Below are 19183 nucleotides of genomic sequence, written 5' to 3'. Positions count from 1 at the left end.
AGAGATTACAAGCATAGACTTCAGAGTTTGATTCCTGGCTCTGCCTCTAACCAGCTTTGCAACCTTAAAGCTCTGTAACCCCCTCACATGCCTCTGTTCCCTATCTGTAAAATGGTGATTGTAATTAATTCTTCCCTCATGGTGTTACAAGAATTAAATTTGAGTAATTTCTGACAAAGTACTTAGAATAGTACCTAACACAAGGTAAGTGCTATATATAGTGGTTGTTATCTAAAAGAAATAATAGCCTGGGCAACACGGCGAAACCCTGTCTCTACAAAAAATACAAAAATTAGCCGGTTGTGGTGGTGTGCACCTGTGGTCCTAGCATCTCGGGAGGCTGAGGTGGGAGGATCACATGAGCCTGGGAGGGCGAGGCTGCCATGAGCTTCCTGATTGCACCACTGCACTCCAGCCTGGGTGACAGAATGAGACCTTGTCTCAAAAAATAAATAAATAAAATAAATTTAAAAAGGAAAGAAGTTCAGTGCCTGTCGTCAGCTTGCTCACCTTCTCAGCCTCTCCTCTACTTCCTCACGTACCCTCTTGCTCTGGGCCCGTTGTCCTGGTCCCTCCTTCACTCTGCCGCACCTTTGCATAGGCTGTTCTCTTTGCCTGGAATGCCATTCTCACTTGTTGCCTGGCAGAACTATACTCATTCTCCTTCTAGGCTGTGCTCAAGAGTTTCCTCCTCTTTGTGCCCAAGGTCACCACATAGCTTCTAAGTGATGGGACTGAGATTTGAAGCCAGATCATCTGTCTTTCAGGCCAGCCCTTTTCCCACTATCCTATGCTACCCAAATAGGAAGTGTAAAAGAGGAGTAGGAGAGAAAAGATTAGAATCCTGGAGAGAACTTAGGTATTTGGTAAACAGGAAAAAGAAAGTGGAAAGAAGAGATCCTTTGAAGGACTTCCTCAACTTAACTATTTGTCTATGGCATTATTTTATTGCATTTGGTGTATGATACTATCTCAAAAGCATTTTGTAAGCTTGCCAGTGGCTTACATTTTTGCCGGGTGAATGACATGACTAATGATCCCTGCTACATTGCCTCAGTGTCTAGTTTGTCATTTTGAATCAAGTGGACATTTTCTGTAAGTGAGTCATTTTCACTTGCCCATGATATAATGAGAATTCCTTACCTTTGGCTTAAAGTGAGTCTTATTTTATAAGAGTTAAGCATTGTCCAGTTGCATATTTAACATAGTCAGAATGCTCCTGCCTGTATTCAGCCTGGTGTCGTCTCATAACATTTGGTATGCCCACCTAGATAGCAATTGGTAACATCTTTATTCTGAGACTCTTTCATGTACAGATTTTGAAAAGTTAGTTGTCTGTTCAGGCGATACTATTTCTTTAACTTTTAAAATCCGCTTCCCTCTCACTGACAGTTCAGTTTTGGAAGAGCCTGTATTTTTTTTTTTTTTTTTTTTTGAGACGGAGTCTTGCTCTGTCACCCAGGCTGGAGTGCAGTGGCGTGATCTCTGCTCACTGCAACGTCCACCTCCCAGGTTCAAGCAATTCTCTTGCCTCAGCCTCCTGTAGCTGGGATTATGGACGTGTGTGCCACCACACTCGGCTTATTTTTGTATTTTTAGTAGAGACGAAGTTTCACCATGTTGGCCAGGATGGTCTTGATCCCCTGACCTTGTGATCCGCCCACCTTGGCCTCCCAAAGTGCTGGGATTACAGGCGTGAACCACCGTGCCTGGCCTTTTTTTTTCTTTTTCTTTTTCTTTTTTTTTGAAATGGGGTCTCACCCAGACTGGAGTGCAGTGGTGCTATCACAGCTCACTACAGACTTGACCTGCTGGGCTCAAGTGATCCTCCTGCCTAAGCCTCCCAAGTAGCTGGGACTACAGGCAAGAGCCACTGTGCCCAGCTAGAGATGTGTGTGAATTGGTAGGTTCAAGCTAGATATTGGAGGCTCATGAAGCCCAGGTTAAAGAGGCTTGTATTCATCAGATGCGATGAAGAACTTTGAAGTTTTTACTAGGAGTGTGATTTAAAATGGTTGGCATGCAAAATGATTTGGAATGTTTGGGGTTTGGGGTGGGGAGAGAGAGGTTGGAAATTGGAAACAATTAGAAGGCAAATGCTTTGGGCGAGGTGTCACATTGAAACCTGAACAGCAGTGGGACTCACTAGGGGGTGGGACAAAACTAGGCAGATGTAAGCATCGAGTGAATCCAGGGATCAGGCTGTTCCGTGACCAAGAATGAGCAGAAGACCTTCTAGGCTCAAGATTCAGGAGGTTCTGAGGTCTAAAGCCCATCCTCAGTCTCCGAGGTCAGCCAGGCAGAAGGGAATTTGGGTCAAGCCTGGCCAGAGTTGAGCTCAGGAAGTCAGTGCACTTTCTCTTGTCTGGTTCCTGCATGCAATCAGGGTGTTACTTGTGTAAAACCATCAAGGTCCCTAAACTGATGTCTGAACACCAGGCTTCTAGACAGAGCTCCACCATGTGACCGTGTGACATCACTTATTTCCCCCAGGCCTCAGTTCTTCTGAAAGATGAGGGGAAGAACTCACTTTCAAGGGCCCTCAGCTTTAGCATCTTATTTTAGGTGATCTGGGCAGAAGAGGCTCACAGTGCTCCTCTCCCTTTCATGTTTCCTTCTTTGGTAGGAAGTCGTCTCAAGACTTGAGTGTATAGGCATGAGAAAATCTGCTAGAGGACAGGAAGAATATTGCTTAAAGCATAAGAGCTACAGCCCTGATGAAAGGGGTAAATTGGCCTGGGAAAAGCCCTGCTGCTGCTACCTGCTTCCCAAGTGACCTTGAACTTAACTCTTTAAACCTCAGTTGCTGCATCTGTAAAATGAGAATAATAGTATCTTTTTTATAGGGTTTTTTGTTTTGTTTGTTTGTTTTGAGACGGAGTCTCCCTCTGTCGCCCAGGCTGGAGTACAGTGGCACCATCTCGGCTCACTGCAACCTTCGCCTCCTGGGTTCAAGCGATTCTCATGCCTCAGCCTCCTGAATAGCTGGGATTATAGGAGCGCACTACCACACCTAGCTGATTTTTGTATTTTTAGTAGAGATGGGGTTTCGCCATGTTGGCTAGGCTGGCCTTGAACTCCTAACCTCAAGTGATCCTCCTGTCTTGGCCTCCCTAAGTGCTGGGATTATAGGTGTGAGCCACCGTGCCCGGCCAGGGTTGTTTTGAGACATGAATGAGGTGGACCTTTACAGGCACTTGGTCCAGGGCCTGACCCGTAGTAAGCATTTGAGAAATATTACCTATTTATGTTGTCATGGGCTGGGAGTGTGAGAACAGGAAGTGTCTCATGCCAGAAGCACTGTGAATTTTCTCCTTTAATCATTGACTTCATTTTCTTTGAACCTTATTCAGATTATCCATGCATTTGTAATTGTAGACCCTCTATTAGTCCAAATAAAGTGAACTCACCGTATGCCATATTCTTGTTGAAGGATCTTCTTTTCTTTATTTTATTTTATTTATTTATTTATTTATTTTTTGAGACAGAGTCTCGCTCTGTTGCCCAGGCTGGAGTGCAGTGACGCGATCTCGGCTCACTGCAACTTCCACCTCCCAGGCTCACGCCATTCTCCTGCCTCAGCCTCCCGAGTAGCTGGGACTACAGGCGCCTGCCACCACGCCTGGCTAATTTTTTTGTATTTCTAGTAGAGATGGGGTTTCACCATGTTCGCCAGGATGGTCTTGATCTCCTGACCTCGTGATCCGCCCGCCTCGGCCTCCCAAAGTGCTGAGATTACAGGCGTGAGCCACCGTGCCCGGCCTTTATTTTTTTGAGACAGAATCTCGCTCTGTCGCCAGGATGGAGTGCAGCGGCAAGATCTCGGCTCACTGCAACCTCTGCTTCTCGGGTTTGAGCGATTCTCCTGCCTCAGCCTTCCGAGTAGCTGGGACTACAGGCGTGCACTACCACGCCCAGCTAATTTTTGTATTTTTAGTAGAGACGGGGTTTCACCATGTTGGCCAGGATGGTCACGATCTCTTGACCTCATGATCCGCCCGCCTTGGCCTCCCAAAGTGTTGGGATTACAGGCGCGAGCCATTGCACCTGGCTACATCTTCTTTTTTGTAACGTGCTATGTAATGCACCTCTATTTAGCTTGATGTCCACGGTGATAGAAGGATTCTTTTCAGATTTCTGCCATAGTTAATTGTTCTGCATTCTTTTGTCCCTATGTGTCATTTTGAAATTTTTCTTTTTTCTTTGTTTTTGATGACTTCTCCAATTATTCATGCTAGTTTTGCATTCCTGTCCAAGAACATTTTTGGTGCTTGTTTATTTTTAATTTCATAAACTAAAGTGCTGGGTTTTAAAATCCCAGAATTGAGTTTTCTCCGAGCTGCTAATCTTTCTAGCCAGCTGGTGATGAGGCTTCTCAATTCTTGTTACAGGATGATGTGTTCTGTCCTCCTGTCTGTGCTTTGTCTAATTTAGGTTCTAAATCCACGTGTTTTAGGAAACTTTTAGCACATCAAAATTTATTACCAAAGTAGTGCTGACTTAAGGGAAAAAAATTTTGATGAAATCCTTAGTCACTCGTGTTGACTCAAGGTGCTTGTCCTAGTGCAGGAATCTCTGTGGCACCACTAGGTGGTGCCAGACTGCATCATTTCTAAAGACACAGCCTTTTCTCTTCCAACTCTTTCGCTACTGTTCTCTCTTTTGCTTCTTTGCCAAATTTGAACCTAGCTTTGAAAAATTCACATAAACTTTCTCTTAGTGAGTTATGTTGCTTATAGCTTTTCCCTCCACCTCGCCTGTTTTAGCCTTGTTTCAATAGTTTCGATAGTTGGACATTCAGATAAACTTAAAACTGAAGCCCGGAGTAATTACTAAACGTATCTCGACTGATCTGTGGTTTTAAATTCACCAACAGTACATCTCCCTACTATCTTAATCATATTGATTTTGAGATTAAATCAGTCTCATAAATATGTTAGTGTTCAGCCCACAGTAGTTCTTATCCATCTGCAGACTTTTTTTTTTTTTTTTTTTTGGAGACAGGATCTCACTCTGTCACCAGGCTGGAGTACAGTGGCTCCCTCTCAGCTCATGGCAACCTCTGCCTCCTGGGTTCAAGTGATTCTGCCTCCACCTCCCGAGTAGCTGGGACTTCAGGCGCATGCCACCATGCCCAGCTAATTTTTGTATTTTTAGTAGAGACGGAGTTTCACCATGTTGGCCAGGATGGTCTCAATCTCTTGACCTCGTGATCCGCCTGCCTCGGCCTCCCAAAGTGCTGGGATTACAGGTGTGAGCCACCACGCCTGGCCCCATCTGCAGATATTTTTACCAGTCCTACCCACTCATGCCTATACCTTCTAATGTTATTAAAGTCAGTTTTATTATCATTGATGACCATGAAACTTAATCAAAAGGTCAAGCTAGAAACAGAATATTCAAAATTTATTTCCAGGCAAACGTCTGAGTTCTATAGAAGCTGGTTCATGTGAATAGATCATGCTCTAGCTCTGTTGTGCTGGGAGCTTTTTTGAAGGAATGCATTGTTACATACTAACCACAATTATTGTCCAGGGCAGGAGTGATCAGTTGGTTGATACTTAGTTAGGAGTTGTGTTTCATAGTCTGGTAGTTGTTACCTGATGTTTAGGCATTTGAAATTTAACCTTGTGCCTTATTTGTGCTGAATTTACTATTGTTTCCTATTTGTAGTGCTCTGCAAAATTATTCTCAGTATATCACACATTTGTAATTATTGCCAATTACTGAATATCAATAACATGCTAGGTGATAATAACTTCTATTTTTCAGCAGCATTATCATTCCCAATTTTACTACATCAGAGAGTTCATTATTATACAGTCAACTCATGATTATTAGGAGTAAGGAACATAATAGCAGACGCTGAATGAGGGAAAAGAATGTGAATCCACACATAAACTAAAGGTGAAGTCATTTACATCCCTGAAAATGATTTTAAGATACAGAATGAGATGTTAAAGGATTAAAAGAAAATTATTGTAGCAATGAAAAAGTGCTGCATGGTTTATACAAAGTCATGTCAAGCTTATAGACTCAGAGAGTGGTATTAATCCTGAAAGACCACTGGATGATTATGGAAGCCAAGACCCAAAGAGGTTAAGTGACTTACCCAGCAAAGCCAGTTTGGGTGTTTTATAGCTGTTTGACAGAGCTATGATTGCTCTCATGTTGTGAGCTAAATTCCAAAGATAGAGATTGTTGTGTTTGCTTTTGTGGGGACTGTATTGCTTTTATAGCACCATGGTTGTATTGTTTCTTTTTGCTTTGTCATCTGTCAGTCAACTTTGAAGCGAATCTTCTTTGTTTACAGCATAGTAAAATATGGTGATTGCATGGCTCATAAGAGATTTACAGATGAAGAAACTGAGACCCGGTTGAGCTGCATGGCACACCCAAGTCATAGACTTGTGTGTGGTTGAGGCAGAGAATCTAGGATATAGACCTCCCTGCTGGGTTTCTGCCGCTCCCATAACTGCTCTGCACTTCAACGGGAAAGATGCCAGAAACTGCAAGCATAAGGCCTTTTTTCCCCCTAAAAAACTGTAATTCATTTGGTTTTGAAAGACTTATCAGAGTTTAAAAGCTCCATTTTGTGGCTTCCCAAGGTGCTGTGATTTGTTTCTTACTAGTCTCCTTTGTTCTGTGGAAAATTTTCTTCTTTGGTTCTTTGAGATTTAGATTTCCTTGCCAAAGTATTTTTAGAGAGAGGAAATCAGTATGTGTCACCAAAGGGGTAAAATATATACCTTAAGGCCTAATTATGCAATTACATTTTTAATAACGAATGTCATAAATTCTTGCTTCATTGCAATCATTACTTAGAAGACTGTTCTGCTCAGAAGCCTCATCTAGTTATCATGATTATCATCAACATCGTCAGCCAACCACAAGCATCAAGGATTTATAGAGTATCCACAGATTATGCAGCACTTGCCAGGGTTCTGGGAGACTTAATCTGTATGTGTGTGTGTGTGTGTGTGTGTGTGTGTGTGTGTGTGTGTGTATACCCTTCCCTTCAAGGAGTTTGTGATCTGCAGAATTGGAGGAAAGACAGAAAACTTGGGGAAAGACAAGTACCTCATTTTTCAATACATGTAAAGCCCATAGTGATTCATGTATGTGGTAATGGGTGTGGACAGCAGGGAGACAAAGGGATGGATCTTAGAAAGGTCTGGTTACAAATAAGTGGAAGCACATAAGTTTGCTGATGTGGGAGGACATAGGCTGGGTTGTAATAAGGTAGAGTAATTGGTTGAAGGAGGGAGGAAGCAATTGATGAAGAGTTGAAGGTAATAATTTAAATAGATTTGGCATAATAACAGAGATGATTGGAGAACTGGGAGAAGAAAATTACTTGCTGTAGTTGATTATGGCAGAAACTGACAGGGCAAGAGATTAGAGTTGGGATTTTTGCAAAGAGGAGGTTTCAAGTTTGTGATATCTTTTTTTTTTTTTTTTTTGAGATAGTCTTGCTCTGTCACCCCAGCTGGAGTGCAGTGGCGTGATCTTGGCTCACTGCAACCTTTGCCTCCCAGGTTCAAGCAACTTCTCCTGCCTCAGCTTCCTAAGTAGCTGGGACTCCAAGTGTGCGCCACCACGCCCAGCTAATTTTTATATTTTTAGTAGAGACGGGGTTTCACCATGTTGGCCAGGCTAGTCTTGAACTCCTGACCTCAGGTGATCCACCTTCCTCGGCCTCCCAAAGTGCTGGGATTACAGGCATGAGCCACTGCGCCCAGCCTCCACGTATGTGAGATCTTGCCCAGATTTAAATGAAGGATGTAGGGTTCAAGATTGGTAGAGCAGAGGACAAAAGTCTCCCTCTCTCCCTCTCTTTCTCTTTTTGCTATGATCTATTTTTTTTCCCTGCACTTCTTTTCACAGGTGTTGACCCATGATCTATTTCTATTTGGAGGATCTCTTTTTCCCTCACGTTGAGAATAATGGTTGAGGTGTGGTGTATCCTTTAATTATGAAAGGAAATGGCATGGTGGTTTTGTGGTTTAATCATGAGACACAAGAACAACTTTTGTTGTGTGGTGATACCATACCCTGAATTGAGAGTATCAGTGTTAGATGTACGTTACAGTTTTGTATCTTCTTCGCTTAATCAGAATAGATTTTAATGGAATTTATTACTCACTGCACAGCAAAATTACTTTTATAACTTTCCATTGTGTTTTTCTTGTAAATTGAGGTATTTGGCATCTTTTTTTTTTTTTTTGAGATGGAGTCTTGCTCTGTCCCCAGGCTGGAGTGCAGTGGCGCGATCTCGGCTCACTGCAAGCTCCGCCTCCCGGGTTCACGCCATTCTCCTGCCTCAGCCTCCCGACTAGCTGGGACTACAGGCGCCCACCACAGCGCCTGGCTAATTTTTTGTATTTTTAGTAGAGACGGGGTTTCACCGCAGTCTCGATCTCCTGACCTTGTGATCCTCCTGCCTCCGCCTTCCAAAGTGCTGGGATTACAGGCGTGAGCCACCGCGCCCGGCCTGGCATCTATTTTTCAAAACAGACAAAAGTTGTATTCAGGTTTGGATCTGGTACATTAGCATCTTAATTCTCAAGTCTCCTATAAATCTGTTCTCTTAGGCCACCTATGACTGCAGAAGTCAGTTATGGATAAACATTGAGAGCGGAAATCACATCATCCTTTGTTTTCTGTTTCTGAAATAATGGCAGACATGTGGCCCATGTCCTGAGCCTGGGGAGACGCCGTTCCTTTAGTTGCTCTATCTGTATGGGAGCTAACCTTTTGACAATTTTTATGGTAAATGCTAGGGCAGCTTGTGGGCTAATTAGAAGAACTGTTAAGTGAATGCTGAGTTCGTCGGTTCTCTTTCATTTTCTGCGGAGGAGACAGCCAGTCAAACAGCATTCTTTGTGTGGCTGATAATTTAGCCCACCAGACCTCTATGAAATGGAATATTGCTTCTCTTTTAGCTTTTTCTATATTTTAGTCTTCTCTTTAAAGTCAACATTTCTCCATAGGTTCTAATACTTAGGCATTTCATATATAGTAGCCAAATTCAGTTCACTTTCTTCAAGAAAGTTGTCCTTTTCAAACTGTGGCCTTTTCTTGTCCCATGGTTCTGGTTTCTTACTCATCCCGCACTGTTGTATCAGCAGGTACCAGGATTCGATTGTTGACGGCTGTATGTCCCAAAGAAAGCAGTGGGAGAAATGCAGCTGTCAAAGCAAAAAACAAATGGCAGTTTTAGGGTTGAGTCTCAACCTGGCCAGTTGCAAGATGGCTGTTCAGTAGATGTTATTCCTAATGCTTCCCTGGTTAATAGACCTCAATCAGTCCTGCAGGTTATTGGTGCTGGTTGCTTCCTATAACAGAGGAGTACGGCATTCCAGCTATGTTCCTGCTGTGGAACATAAGTGCTTAGTGCTATTTACTTAAAACATTCTAGGTTGACAAATTACGAGCACTTCACTCTGGGTAAAGCTCATAAATTCAGCTCCTACAAAAAAATAGCAAGCTGACAGCACTTAGTCCTGTTTATAAAGTTCATACACATCTATCTATGATACAGGCACAAGTATATATCTATGAAATAGCACTGCAGCCTGTTAAAGTAATGGGTGAGCACAGCCACAAAGGTGAGAAGCATCGGACTTCCAGACTCCTCCCATTAGCCTCTATGCCTGAAGGGCACCTTGAGGAGGAGGTCTGTGGAAGGGAGCTTCCAGGCATTGGAGTCCACATTTGTGCTTTCTGCCTTTCTTCTTACCGCAAGTCACCTTTCCACCTCTCTCTTTCCTTCTGCAAAATGAGCATCTGCCTTTTAGCCTCCCTCTTCTTCACTAGGCTGAGATGAGGCAGGGAACCGTGGTGGATCCAGAGTAAGTTTGAACACTTTGGCTGGGTGGAAAGTGATGGGATTAAATAAACATTTAATCAGAACCAGGAGCTGTTCTTTTGGCAACATGTTGAGGAAAAATGATAAACCCTAACAAAAAGGCCCTCAAGTGGCATGAGTGCAGGGCCTGAAAGCCTTACGTGCCATCAGGTATCTAAAAAGGACGTTTTTAAATCAGAAAATAAACATGAAATTCATCCCACTGGTCCTAGGTTCTTGGAGCCCCGCAGGTATTGTTACAGGATGCATCACTGCTTCGAATCAGTGACTGAACAACCCAGTTCCTAATCAGCGTGGAGAGTCAGAGCTATCACATGCACTGGGCTGAAGCTGCATATTCAGTACTGCATTGAACATTCAGTACTGCAGATAGGATAATTATGCTGTTTGTCAGATACTAGAAAAGTGCAAAGAACATTCCTTCACTTTGCAACAGCTTGGACCCAAGTGGCAGACCTGCTGTTCCCTCCGGCTGGCGTGACCTCCCTATTGTCAGCCCCTTCACCACAGCTCAGCTACCCCCTGGCTTTCAAGACACAGCTCAAACAGCATCTCCTCAGGAAAGACCTTACTCCCGGGGACCCACGCCCAAGTTGTGTTGCCACAGCACCCTGTTCTGTTAGCACTTACCAAGTTGCATTTTTTGTGGTCCATTTACCTGTCTTCCCTGTCAGACATGAACAGGGACAGTGTCTTGTCCTCAGTTCATCATTTATCTCCTGTTTTGAGCACAATGACCAGGACGTAGTGGATGCTCAATAAAGGTTTGTCAAATGAGTGATAGTATGGTTAGCTCAGTGAGAATTGATGGTGCCCTTTGTGATCTGTCATCCATCATCCTTGGTGTGAAGCAGGGCTGGGAGGCTTTAAACAGTGCCACTTGAGAATCTAAGGAGAGGAGGCAGAGTTACAATGAACAATAACTACACCTTACTGAGTATTTATTTGCTGTGGGCCAAGCACTGTCTTAGGGTTTTTAAATGTATCAGTGCACTTAATCCTTCGATCAGTCTGCTAAGATGGGTTCTGTTTATTATCCCCATTGCAAAGCACAAGGAAGTTCAGTCACTTGCCCAAGGTCACACAGTGACAGTGCAGAGATTCATACCAATGGTAGATAACCATCACTTATCTATATTCCTTTTAGACTAGTTCCTGGAATGATTAAGCCCTCATGTGCTGAGGCATCCATCTTAGGTAACAATTTAACTTCTTTCTTTTTTCTAGAATGGTACTAGTGTGTTCCATACTTGGGAGAATGGAGAAAATGGTCACCAGACATTCTGTGTTTTTTGGTTCAGATGAGAGAGGTAGAGTTAGTTGACAAAGAATTGATGTTATGTATTTTTATTTTATTTTATTATTATTTTTTGTTCTTGATTTTAGATGGTAGTTTTGGTCCTTTTGGAAACACAGCATTATCCTCCAGCCAGACTGAACTATCCTACTCCCATTTCATGTAAGGACGACTGACCTCTTTTTTTGCCTCTAGATCTGTGCATATGCTATTTCCTCTGCCTGGAACATACTTACCTGCTTGCTCCTCCTTCCCCAAGCCTAGTCTTCACTTGGTTCCTCTTTTCTACCAGGAACCAGTTTAGATGTCGTTTCCCTACCCGTCCAGGATAGGAGGTTCCCACAGCCCCTGAGTGTCCATGTGGTGGCACTCACAAGTGTTGTAGTGCTGAAAGCCCACTCCTGGGGTTTTATGTGTGCAGTGAAGGAGATGATTATCTGTTCCCAGCCAGTTCATATCCTAGTCCGTTGAGAGTAGAGACTTGTTTCTTATTCTCTATTTGTCCCCTGCACCTTGGGCAGTGCTTGGACACAATGTGTGTGTTTACTATTTGTGGAAGAAGTGGGTGAGTGGGAGTTAACTGGCTTTAAGTCTTTGAATTTTGAGTTTTTGAAGTAGTCAAGTCCATTCTGTGGACAGCCATTGTTTGCCATGTCTTGTATGTACACACTTGCCTGGGCACTGTGGGGAGCAGAAAGAGGACTAATACTGCCCTTGTGCTGAGGCACCTACAGTCTCGGGAGATGTTCAGAGGACAGTGAGTCACTTCACAGCATCAGCATGGTGTAGTGGATGAGTGATGACACTGAAGATGAGCTTGGTCATATTCTGGCAAGTTGGCCGACACCTGGAAGCCCCGTCCACACCCGAAGACCTCTTTCCCCAGGGTGACCTGAGAACCACCCAGAGCAACTGTGACCAATGGTGCTTGTTTTTTATTTTTTATTTTTGAGACAGAGTCTCAGTCTGTCACCCAGGCTGGAATGCAGTGGCATGATCTCGGCTCACTGCAAGCTCTGCCTTCTGGGTTCACACCATTCTCCTGTCTCAGCCTCCCGAGTACCAGTTTAGATGTCGGGACTACAGGCACCCGCCATCACACCCGGCTAATTTTTTGTGTTTTTAGTAGAGACGGGGTTTCACCATGTTAGCCAAGATAGTCTCGATCTCCTGACCTCGTGATCCTCCTGCAGTGGTGCTTGTTTTTTAAGGAAGTAGAAACCCAAATTAGAAAGACTGAGCAAACCTCATGCTTGTTGAAAAGTGGAACCTGATGTCGGTAACAACATGTTGAAGTTAGATTTAACCAAACAGGAAAACTTCTTAATTGCTTAAAGACAACATTTTATTTTATAAGTGGAATTAGGGCTTTAAATCAAATATGTTTGGCTGTGTTTACTTGGTTTCCTCAGGCCCCTTCACTCCTCTTGTCTAAAACTTAATTACTTGTCTATCCCTGCCAGATTTGCTGCTTCTCCTTGATTCCCTCTCTCCTTTAGTGGAACCACCTGGTACTCAAGCCAGACACACAGGTGTCCCTCTTAATTCTGTCTCCTCTGGTCCTGTTCAGGCACCTGTTCTGTGACTCTGCCTCTTTTCCATTTCTCAGGCTGCCTTCTCTCCCTTCTACTGCCTTCCTTATGTCAGGGATTGGCCTACTTGCTGGCCTTCTTGATCCAGGGCACCTTTCCTTCAACTCATACACCAACCTGTTGTCAGAGCCCATCCAGAATGCAGATTGGAGCTTATGACTCCTCTGCTCAAGGATCTTCAAAGACTTCATGGCTTTTGGCTGAAGTCGAGCCACCTGGTCCCACATGGAGCCCCATTCCCGCCATGTACCTCCTTCTGTTTCAGTTCTACCAGATGACTAGCAGTTTCCTGTAGAAAGCATGACTTTTAAAAAAGACTTACTTCCTTCTCTCCTACATCTAACTCTCACTTGCTCTTTAAAGCCTTCTCTGACCTAGGTCTTGCCTATTTCTCCTGCAAAACACTGCTTCCACCATTTTGTAGCATCAGTGTCTAACATTGGTTGGCATGTAGGGTGTGCTCTATAATCCTTGTTGAAAGACTAAGTGGGAGGTAACAGAGGCTTAATTCACATTGAGCTGTAAATGAGCAATATCTGACTCTTCTGAGAATGGATTTTGTTTCAAACACTGGTTACTTACTGGAAAATGTGTCTGGGGAGTGCTGGACAGCAAGAACAAAGGGACCCCACAGAACAGGAAGAGGCACTCTAGGGTCTGTGGTTTGCCTATGTTAGATCACCATGAAAAAGGCCAGTGTGTGCTTTGTCAGCTGGCAAAGAATCCTGTGACTCAGTTTCCTTATTTGCACAAAAAGGGGATGAGTCTACCTTAGGTAATTGCTCATGCTCATTTCCAACTCTTGACAGTCTACGATCCTTTGTGTCAAAGTTAAAAATCTAAGTAGGGCATTCTGAATTGGTGTCAGAGTTGATGCACTTCTCCTCACTGTGTTGCAAGTGCCAGGGGGGACAAGTACATTGTCTTTTTGCATTCAACAAAGACAGTTTTGCATTTTAAAAACCAGGTAGAAGGGAATACAGGAAAACTGCATTAATATAATTTTATGCTGGAGAATTTAAACTCCCAAGTCAGGAAATTCACTCATCATTCCCGTGGCAGTTTTTGTTTCTATGCACTGCACACCTCCCTTGCAGACAGCCCCATCTTGCCAAAGCCCGGCCCCGCCATGAACATGAGTTACGGCAGATTGGGAATCGTTACCTTGATCTTCTCAACCCTGGGGTGTTTAACTTTTCCAAGTTAATGCCTGTTCTTTAATGTTACATTATCTTGTAGCAAGGTAGTCATTTATAATTTATATACTAGAGCTGCCTTAAAATAGAGACAAGAGGATAATCAGCATCCTGAAGCTTCTAGTTTTCCAGAATAACATTTCTTCAGTGAGGTCTGCCTATAGAAATTAAAACTTTTGGTGAATTAAAAAGCCCTTTGTCTTATTGTCAGACTGGGAAATGGATGTGCCTGTTACTCAGCCTTAAAAGGAGGGAGATCATCTGTTAAAATAAAACTCATCATTTTCTTTTATTCTTCTCAAAATAATCCCTAAAGATCTCAATCTTTATAGTGTTGCAGTGGCCCCACTATAGTCAGGGAGGAGACAGGGCAGAAGCTGAAGGATAGGAGAAACGGCGCTGCTAAAAGATAAAAACCAGTATGCAAGTATGCATCTCAACTACTTGTCTGCTGCAGTCCTGATATTCTTCCATCTAGGTTGCTGCTTTGCTTGACTTTGACTGCAAACACAGAGAAGGAATGGGCTTTCCTGTTGAGTACCTTGTAGAGAACCCACTGTTGATTCATATGTGTTAAAATAAAAGCCTACTTGAAAACTTCCCTGTAGAATCAGGTTTTAGCAAAAACCAATCAGGTATTAGAGGTCTAATTTATTTTTCCCTTCTTGGTTTTATAGCAAGTCTCTAAACCTTAATAATTTTTTTTTTCTTTTGAGACGGAGTCTTGCTTTGTCGCCAGACTGGAGTGCAGTTGGCGCAATCTCGGCTCATTGCCATCTCTGCCTCCCGGGTTCGAGCAATTCTGCTGCTTCAGCCTCCCAAGTAGCAGGGACTACAGGCGTGCGCTACCATGCCTGCTAATTTTTTGTATTTTACTAGAGACAGGGTTTCACCGTGTTGGCCAGGATTGTCTCGATCTCCTGACCTCATGATCCGCCCGCGTCAGCCTCCCAAAGTGCTGGGATTACAGGCATGAACCACCGCGCCCGGCTGCCTAAGAATTTTTTTCATTTCTTTTCATTAGACATCTTCAGTGTACCAAGACTGAGTGGAGATTTCTAATGAGGGCAGGAAGGGATGGATGCTTCCGCAGTTGAGTGGTCTCCTTTTTCCCATGTCTGTTGAAAGATTACTGTTTCATGACCACCATTTCTGTGATGCATCTCATATGATCCTAATGCACCTGAGTTTGTATTTGAATGTCCATCTGATATTTAGGGGTGGTTCGGGCAAGGAGGGGCAAGCAGCAACTAAGGGGTTGTATGGGAACATCCTGGGTGGTTTAACTTGAAAGCCACTAGGTGGCAACATTTACTAAGCTGCCGGCCATTCTCTTCCCTTAAGACATTGAACTTGCTTTTCCAAATTGCAGATGGAATAGCTGAGAAGAGTTTAGTAGCCATTGCTTCAGGTTCTTTTGAAAGTGAGGCTATAGGATAAACACACTACAGTATATTGGTGTCTGTTCACCACCTGGATTTAGATACCAGGAGTTTGAAATTGCTCTGGGTGACTGGGTGAGTAGCTTCCCCTTTGGCCTCAGTTAGGCATCCTTGATAGGGGAGACCTGTGATTGGACTATCTGCTCTGTCATGGTTCTTTTTCTCCATGATTTATGACTTTGATTATAATTTCTTTACATTAAAAAAAAACTTGTAGTAAAACCAGTCTTATTTAAAGGAATACTAGCCTTTTATCAAGGGCAAAATAATGATTTTACAAAAAAATCAACAAAATTTCAAGGAAATGAATGTCCCTAGAAGCTAGCCATCTCTTCAAGTTAACTCAAGAAGCTAGACTCTCCTAAATGAGGATGCTTATTTACCAGCTTTCCTCAATTAGCAGCTTTGGGGATGTTAAAATCCGTAAGGAACTGTCCAAGGGATGTATTGTGTATGCTTTGCAGTGATTAAGCCATTAAGCTCTAATTGGTATTTTCCCACTCATGGGTTTGTGAAGGAAGCTTTAAAATTATTTAGGAATTCAGTCCTCATCAGCTGTCTTAGTATCATCCCCACGTTTTGGAATCAGAGTGGGAGAGTGCAGAGAAAAGGTTTTTGTGCAAGTGGATTATGATTTTTGCTCACAGTGTCCTTCCCCATTGGCTTGTTATTGCAGATGAAGTGGAAAGGGAAGGACCTCTTTGATTTGGTGTGCCGGACTCTGGGGCTCCGAGAAACCTGGTTCTTTGGACTGCAGTACACAATCAAGGACACAGTGGCCTGGCTCAAAATGGACAAGAAGGTTGGGCTAGATCTCGATGAAACTAGTGGGGCTGACGTGTGCATTCCAGTTTTTCCCTGAGCAGGATCATCACTGGGGCGCTGTAGCTGTGTAGTAGAGAAGGGGGCACATTCCTGAATTAAGTCATGCAGAAAGCAGGACCTGGAGATGCTACTGGTTTCCTACTCCTCGCAGGCTCTCCTGGGCGAGCAGAAGTTACCAGGATTAGACTGCTGCTGGCCCTGGCTTCTTTACCCATTGTTACCAGCCTGATTGCTTCTGGCTTTATGCCTTTCAGTTAATGAATAAAAACTTTATGAATAAAATTACTGTTATCTTCTTATACTTAAAATAACCAATTTGTGTCTTTTGGAGAGTATTGGGGCTTGTGTTCTTTAGGAAATTTTTTTTTTGTTTGTTTGTTTGTTTTTGTTTTTTTGTTTTTTTTGAGACGGAGTCTTGCTCTGTCGCCCAGGCTGGAGTGCAGTGGCCGGATCTCAGCTCACTGCAAGCTCCGCCTCCCGGGTTCACGCCATTCTCCTGCCTCAGCCTCCGGAGCAGCTGGGACTACAGGCGCCCGCCACCTCGCCCGGCTAGTTTTTTGTATTTTTAGTAGAGGCGGGGTTTCACCATGTTAGCCAGGATGGTCTCGATCTCCTGACCTCGTGATCTGCCCGTCTCGGCCTCCCAAAGTGCTGGGATTACAGGCTTGAGCCACCGCGCCCGGCCACTTTAGGAAATTTTAAGTCTTTTGAGAAACACCATAGTCTGACGTGAATTAATCATTAATATTATCTATGGAATACAGAGTGCCTGGTCCCCAGGGTGAAAGAATGTCCATTTTGTCCTCAGGATTCTCTGGGGCTTCTGAAGCATGGCAAAGCAAGCTGGGCTCCTGGCAATTTTAATGTGGCTTGGAAATGAATATTGCCTAAGGGAACTGCCCTCTGCATGGGTTCATATATTCACACAGAGATACACTTGCTTACTGACCTGCCTACCTAGCCATGAAAAGCAGGTTGGGAGTAGCACTGTATGCTTTTGTCAGTAACTCCCAAAAGACACCTGAACTTCAAAGTAAGTCAATGTCTAATTCTTACCCCAAATGATGCCCCCCAGTTGCCTACCTGAGCATGATAAATAATGAAAGCTTTCTATTTTTTTTTTTTTTTTTTTACCAGTTTGACTCAAAGCTTAAGTGTTCAAATTGTGTTCAGATATGTACACAGTAATCTAAATCATCACGTTGGAATCCCTGCTGGTTGTAAGTTCGATGGTAATTCCCAATAATCATGAACATCTAAGTGCCACTGGGGGCCATTGTCAGTGAGGGTGTCATAGACCAGATTTTGAATCTCCTTGGCATTGCCATCTAGAATTTGGGCAGGAGCATGGAGAGTTATGTGTCAAAGACAGCAAAACTTTTGTATATTTTCATGATTCTTAGCAAAGTGAATTTTAGTCATAGCTGAGTGTAGGCCAGATGGATATTAGATTGGGGGCACCAGGAGCCATGGAACTTGCTGCTCAAGGGAAATACATTATGACACATGTTAATGGAGCCTTGTAGCCTGTCACATGGCATGTTTGTGTCTTGAAATTCACTCTGGAGAGCAGATAGTTCAAGCTTTACAGGGGTGAATGGAATTGTTAGAAGATTAAAGGCAGTGGTTTACAGACTGTGCTTCAGGTATTTTGTGGGGCATCTCTGGAGGTTCCTTGAAACAAAGGGTTGTCGTGATGGACACATTTTACTTCTGTTGCTCAGTTAATGTTTAGATGATTTCATAATGATCTAGTTCATCATCTCTAAGCTGTATTCTTTTTTTTTTTTAAGACAGAGTTTTGCTCTTGTTGCCCAGGCTAGAGTGCAATGGCGCAATCTCGGCTCACTGCAACCTCCACCTTCCGGGTTCAAGAGATTCTCCTGCCTCAGCCTCCCGAGTAGCTGGAATTACAGGCTTCCACCACCACACCTGGCTAATTTTTTTGTATTTTTAGTAGAGACGGGGTTTCACCGTGTTGGCCAGGCTGGTCTTGAACTCCTGACCTTAAGTGATCCACCTGCTTCGGCCTCCCAGAGTGCTGGGATTATAGGTGTGAGCCACCGGCCCGGCCCTCTAAGCTGTATTCTAACCCGGACCTAAATATTGGCAGTAGGCAGCAAGAAAAAAGAATAAAGGAAGATTCCACTACTTCAGATAATTAAAAAACCTTCCACCTACCATAAAGGACAGTGCCCAAGACTACTAAGTGATAAATTTCTAGTTTTAACTATTCTGTGGCCCTGAGAACATTTATGCCTTATTCCTAGCTCTACTCACTTCTTGGGGCTATTGATTAATTTGTTTCAGAAACACCATGGGAAGTGAATATTGCCTCTTTATGACTTTGTGAATGCTTCAAACTGTAGAATCACAACTTTCAGGAAATGTGATAAATTTAGTGGGAAAAAAATGTAATGCACACCTTGCAAAAGCTTCTTTGAGGATAGCACAGGAGGAAGAAATGCCAATATAGTGTGTTTGTCTTTTGCTCTGCAATTCTGCAGGTACTGGATCATGATGTTTCAAAGGAAGAACCAGTCACCTTTCACTTCCTGGCCAAATTTTATCCCGAGAATGCCGAAGAGGAGCTGGTTCAGGAGATCACACAACATTTATTCTTCTTGCAGGTACATCAGTCCAGGCTACCCCTAGTTCTGAGAGAACTTGCCCGGGAATGGTTGCAGAGTTGGCCTCAGAGTTGACCACAAACACCTTTGTATTGCAAAATATTCTACCTCTGGAAAGTCAGCTCCTTTGGTTCTGTAATGGAAAAAAGTCTTCAGAACAGAACTATAGTTGAGTGATGAAAATTGGTGTCAGATGAAATTGTGAAGGTGTGATGGTGAAGAATGGATACAAGTAGCTACCTAACTTAAAATCTCCTTGAAAATGGATCCTGTTTTCTTCTAGCTAACTTAAAAGTACTCAATCGTTTCAAAGAAAGGCTAAAGAGAGAG

At 43.4% G+C, this 19183-nt stretch overlaps 1 protein-coding gene across 1 annotated transcript in view; it reads left to right on the top strand.

Annotated features, from left to right (window-relative positions):
- The window catches only part of NF2 (NF2, moesin-ezrin-radixin like (MERLIN) tumor suppressor), a 101731-nt gene that overhangs the window by 19768 nt on the left and 62780 nt on the right, over window positions 1–19183 (top strand). The window contains 2 exon segments of the mRNA XM_017855529.1: window positions 16075–16200; window positions 18731–18853. Of these exon segments, the coding sequence (XP_017711018.1) occupies window positions 16075–16200; window positions 18731–18853 (249 nt within the window).

This window comes from Rhinopithecus bieti, unplaced genomic scaffold (genome assembly GCF_001698545.2).
Source record: "Rhinopithecus bieti isolate Rb0 unplaced genomic scaffold, ASM169854v2 scaffold_36959, whole genome shotgun sequence".
In the NCBI taxonomy this organism is placed as follows: domain Eukaryota; kingdom Metazoa; phylum Chordata; class Mammalia; order Primates; family Cercopithecidae; genus Rhinopithecus; species Rhinopithecus bieti.
The sequence above is the reverse complement of the archived record's forward strand: the minus strand, read 5'-3'. Positions and strand labels throughout refer to the sequence as shown.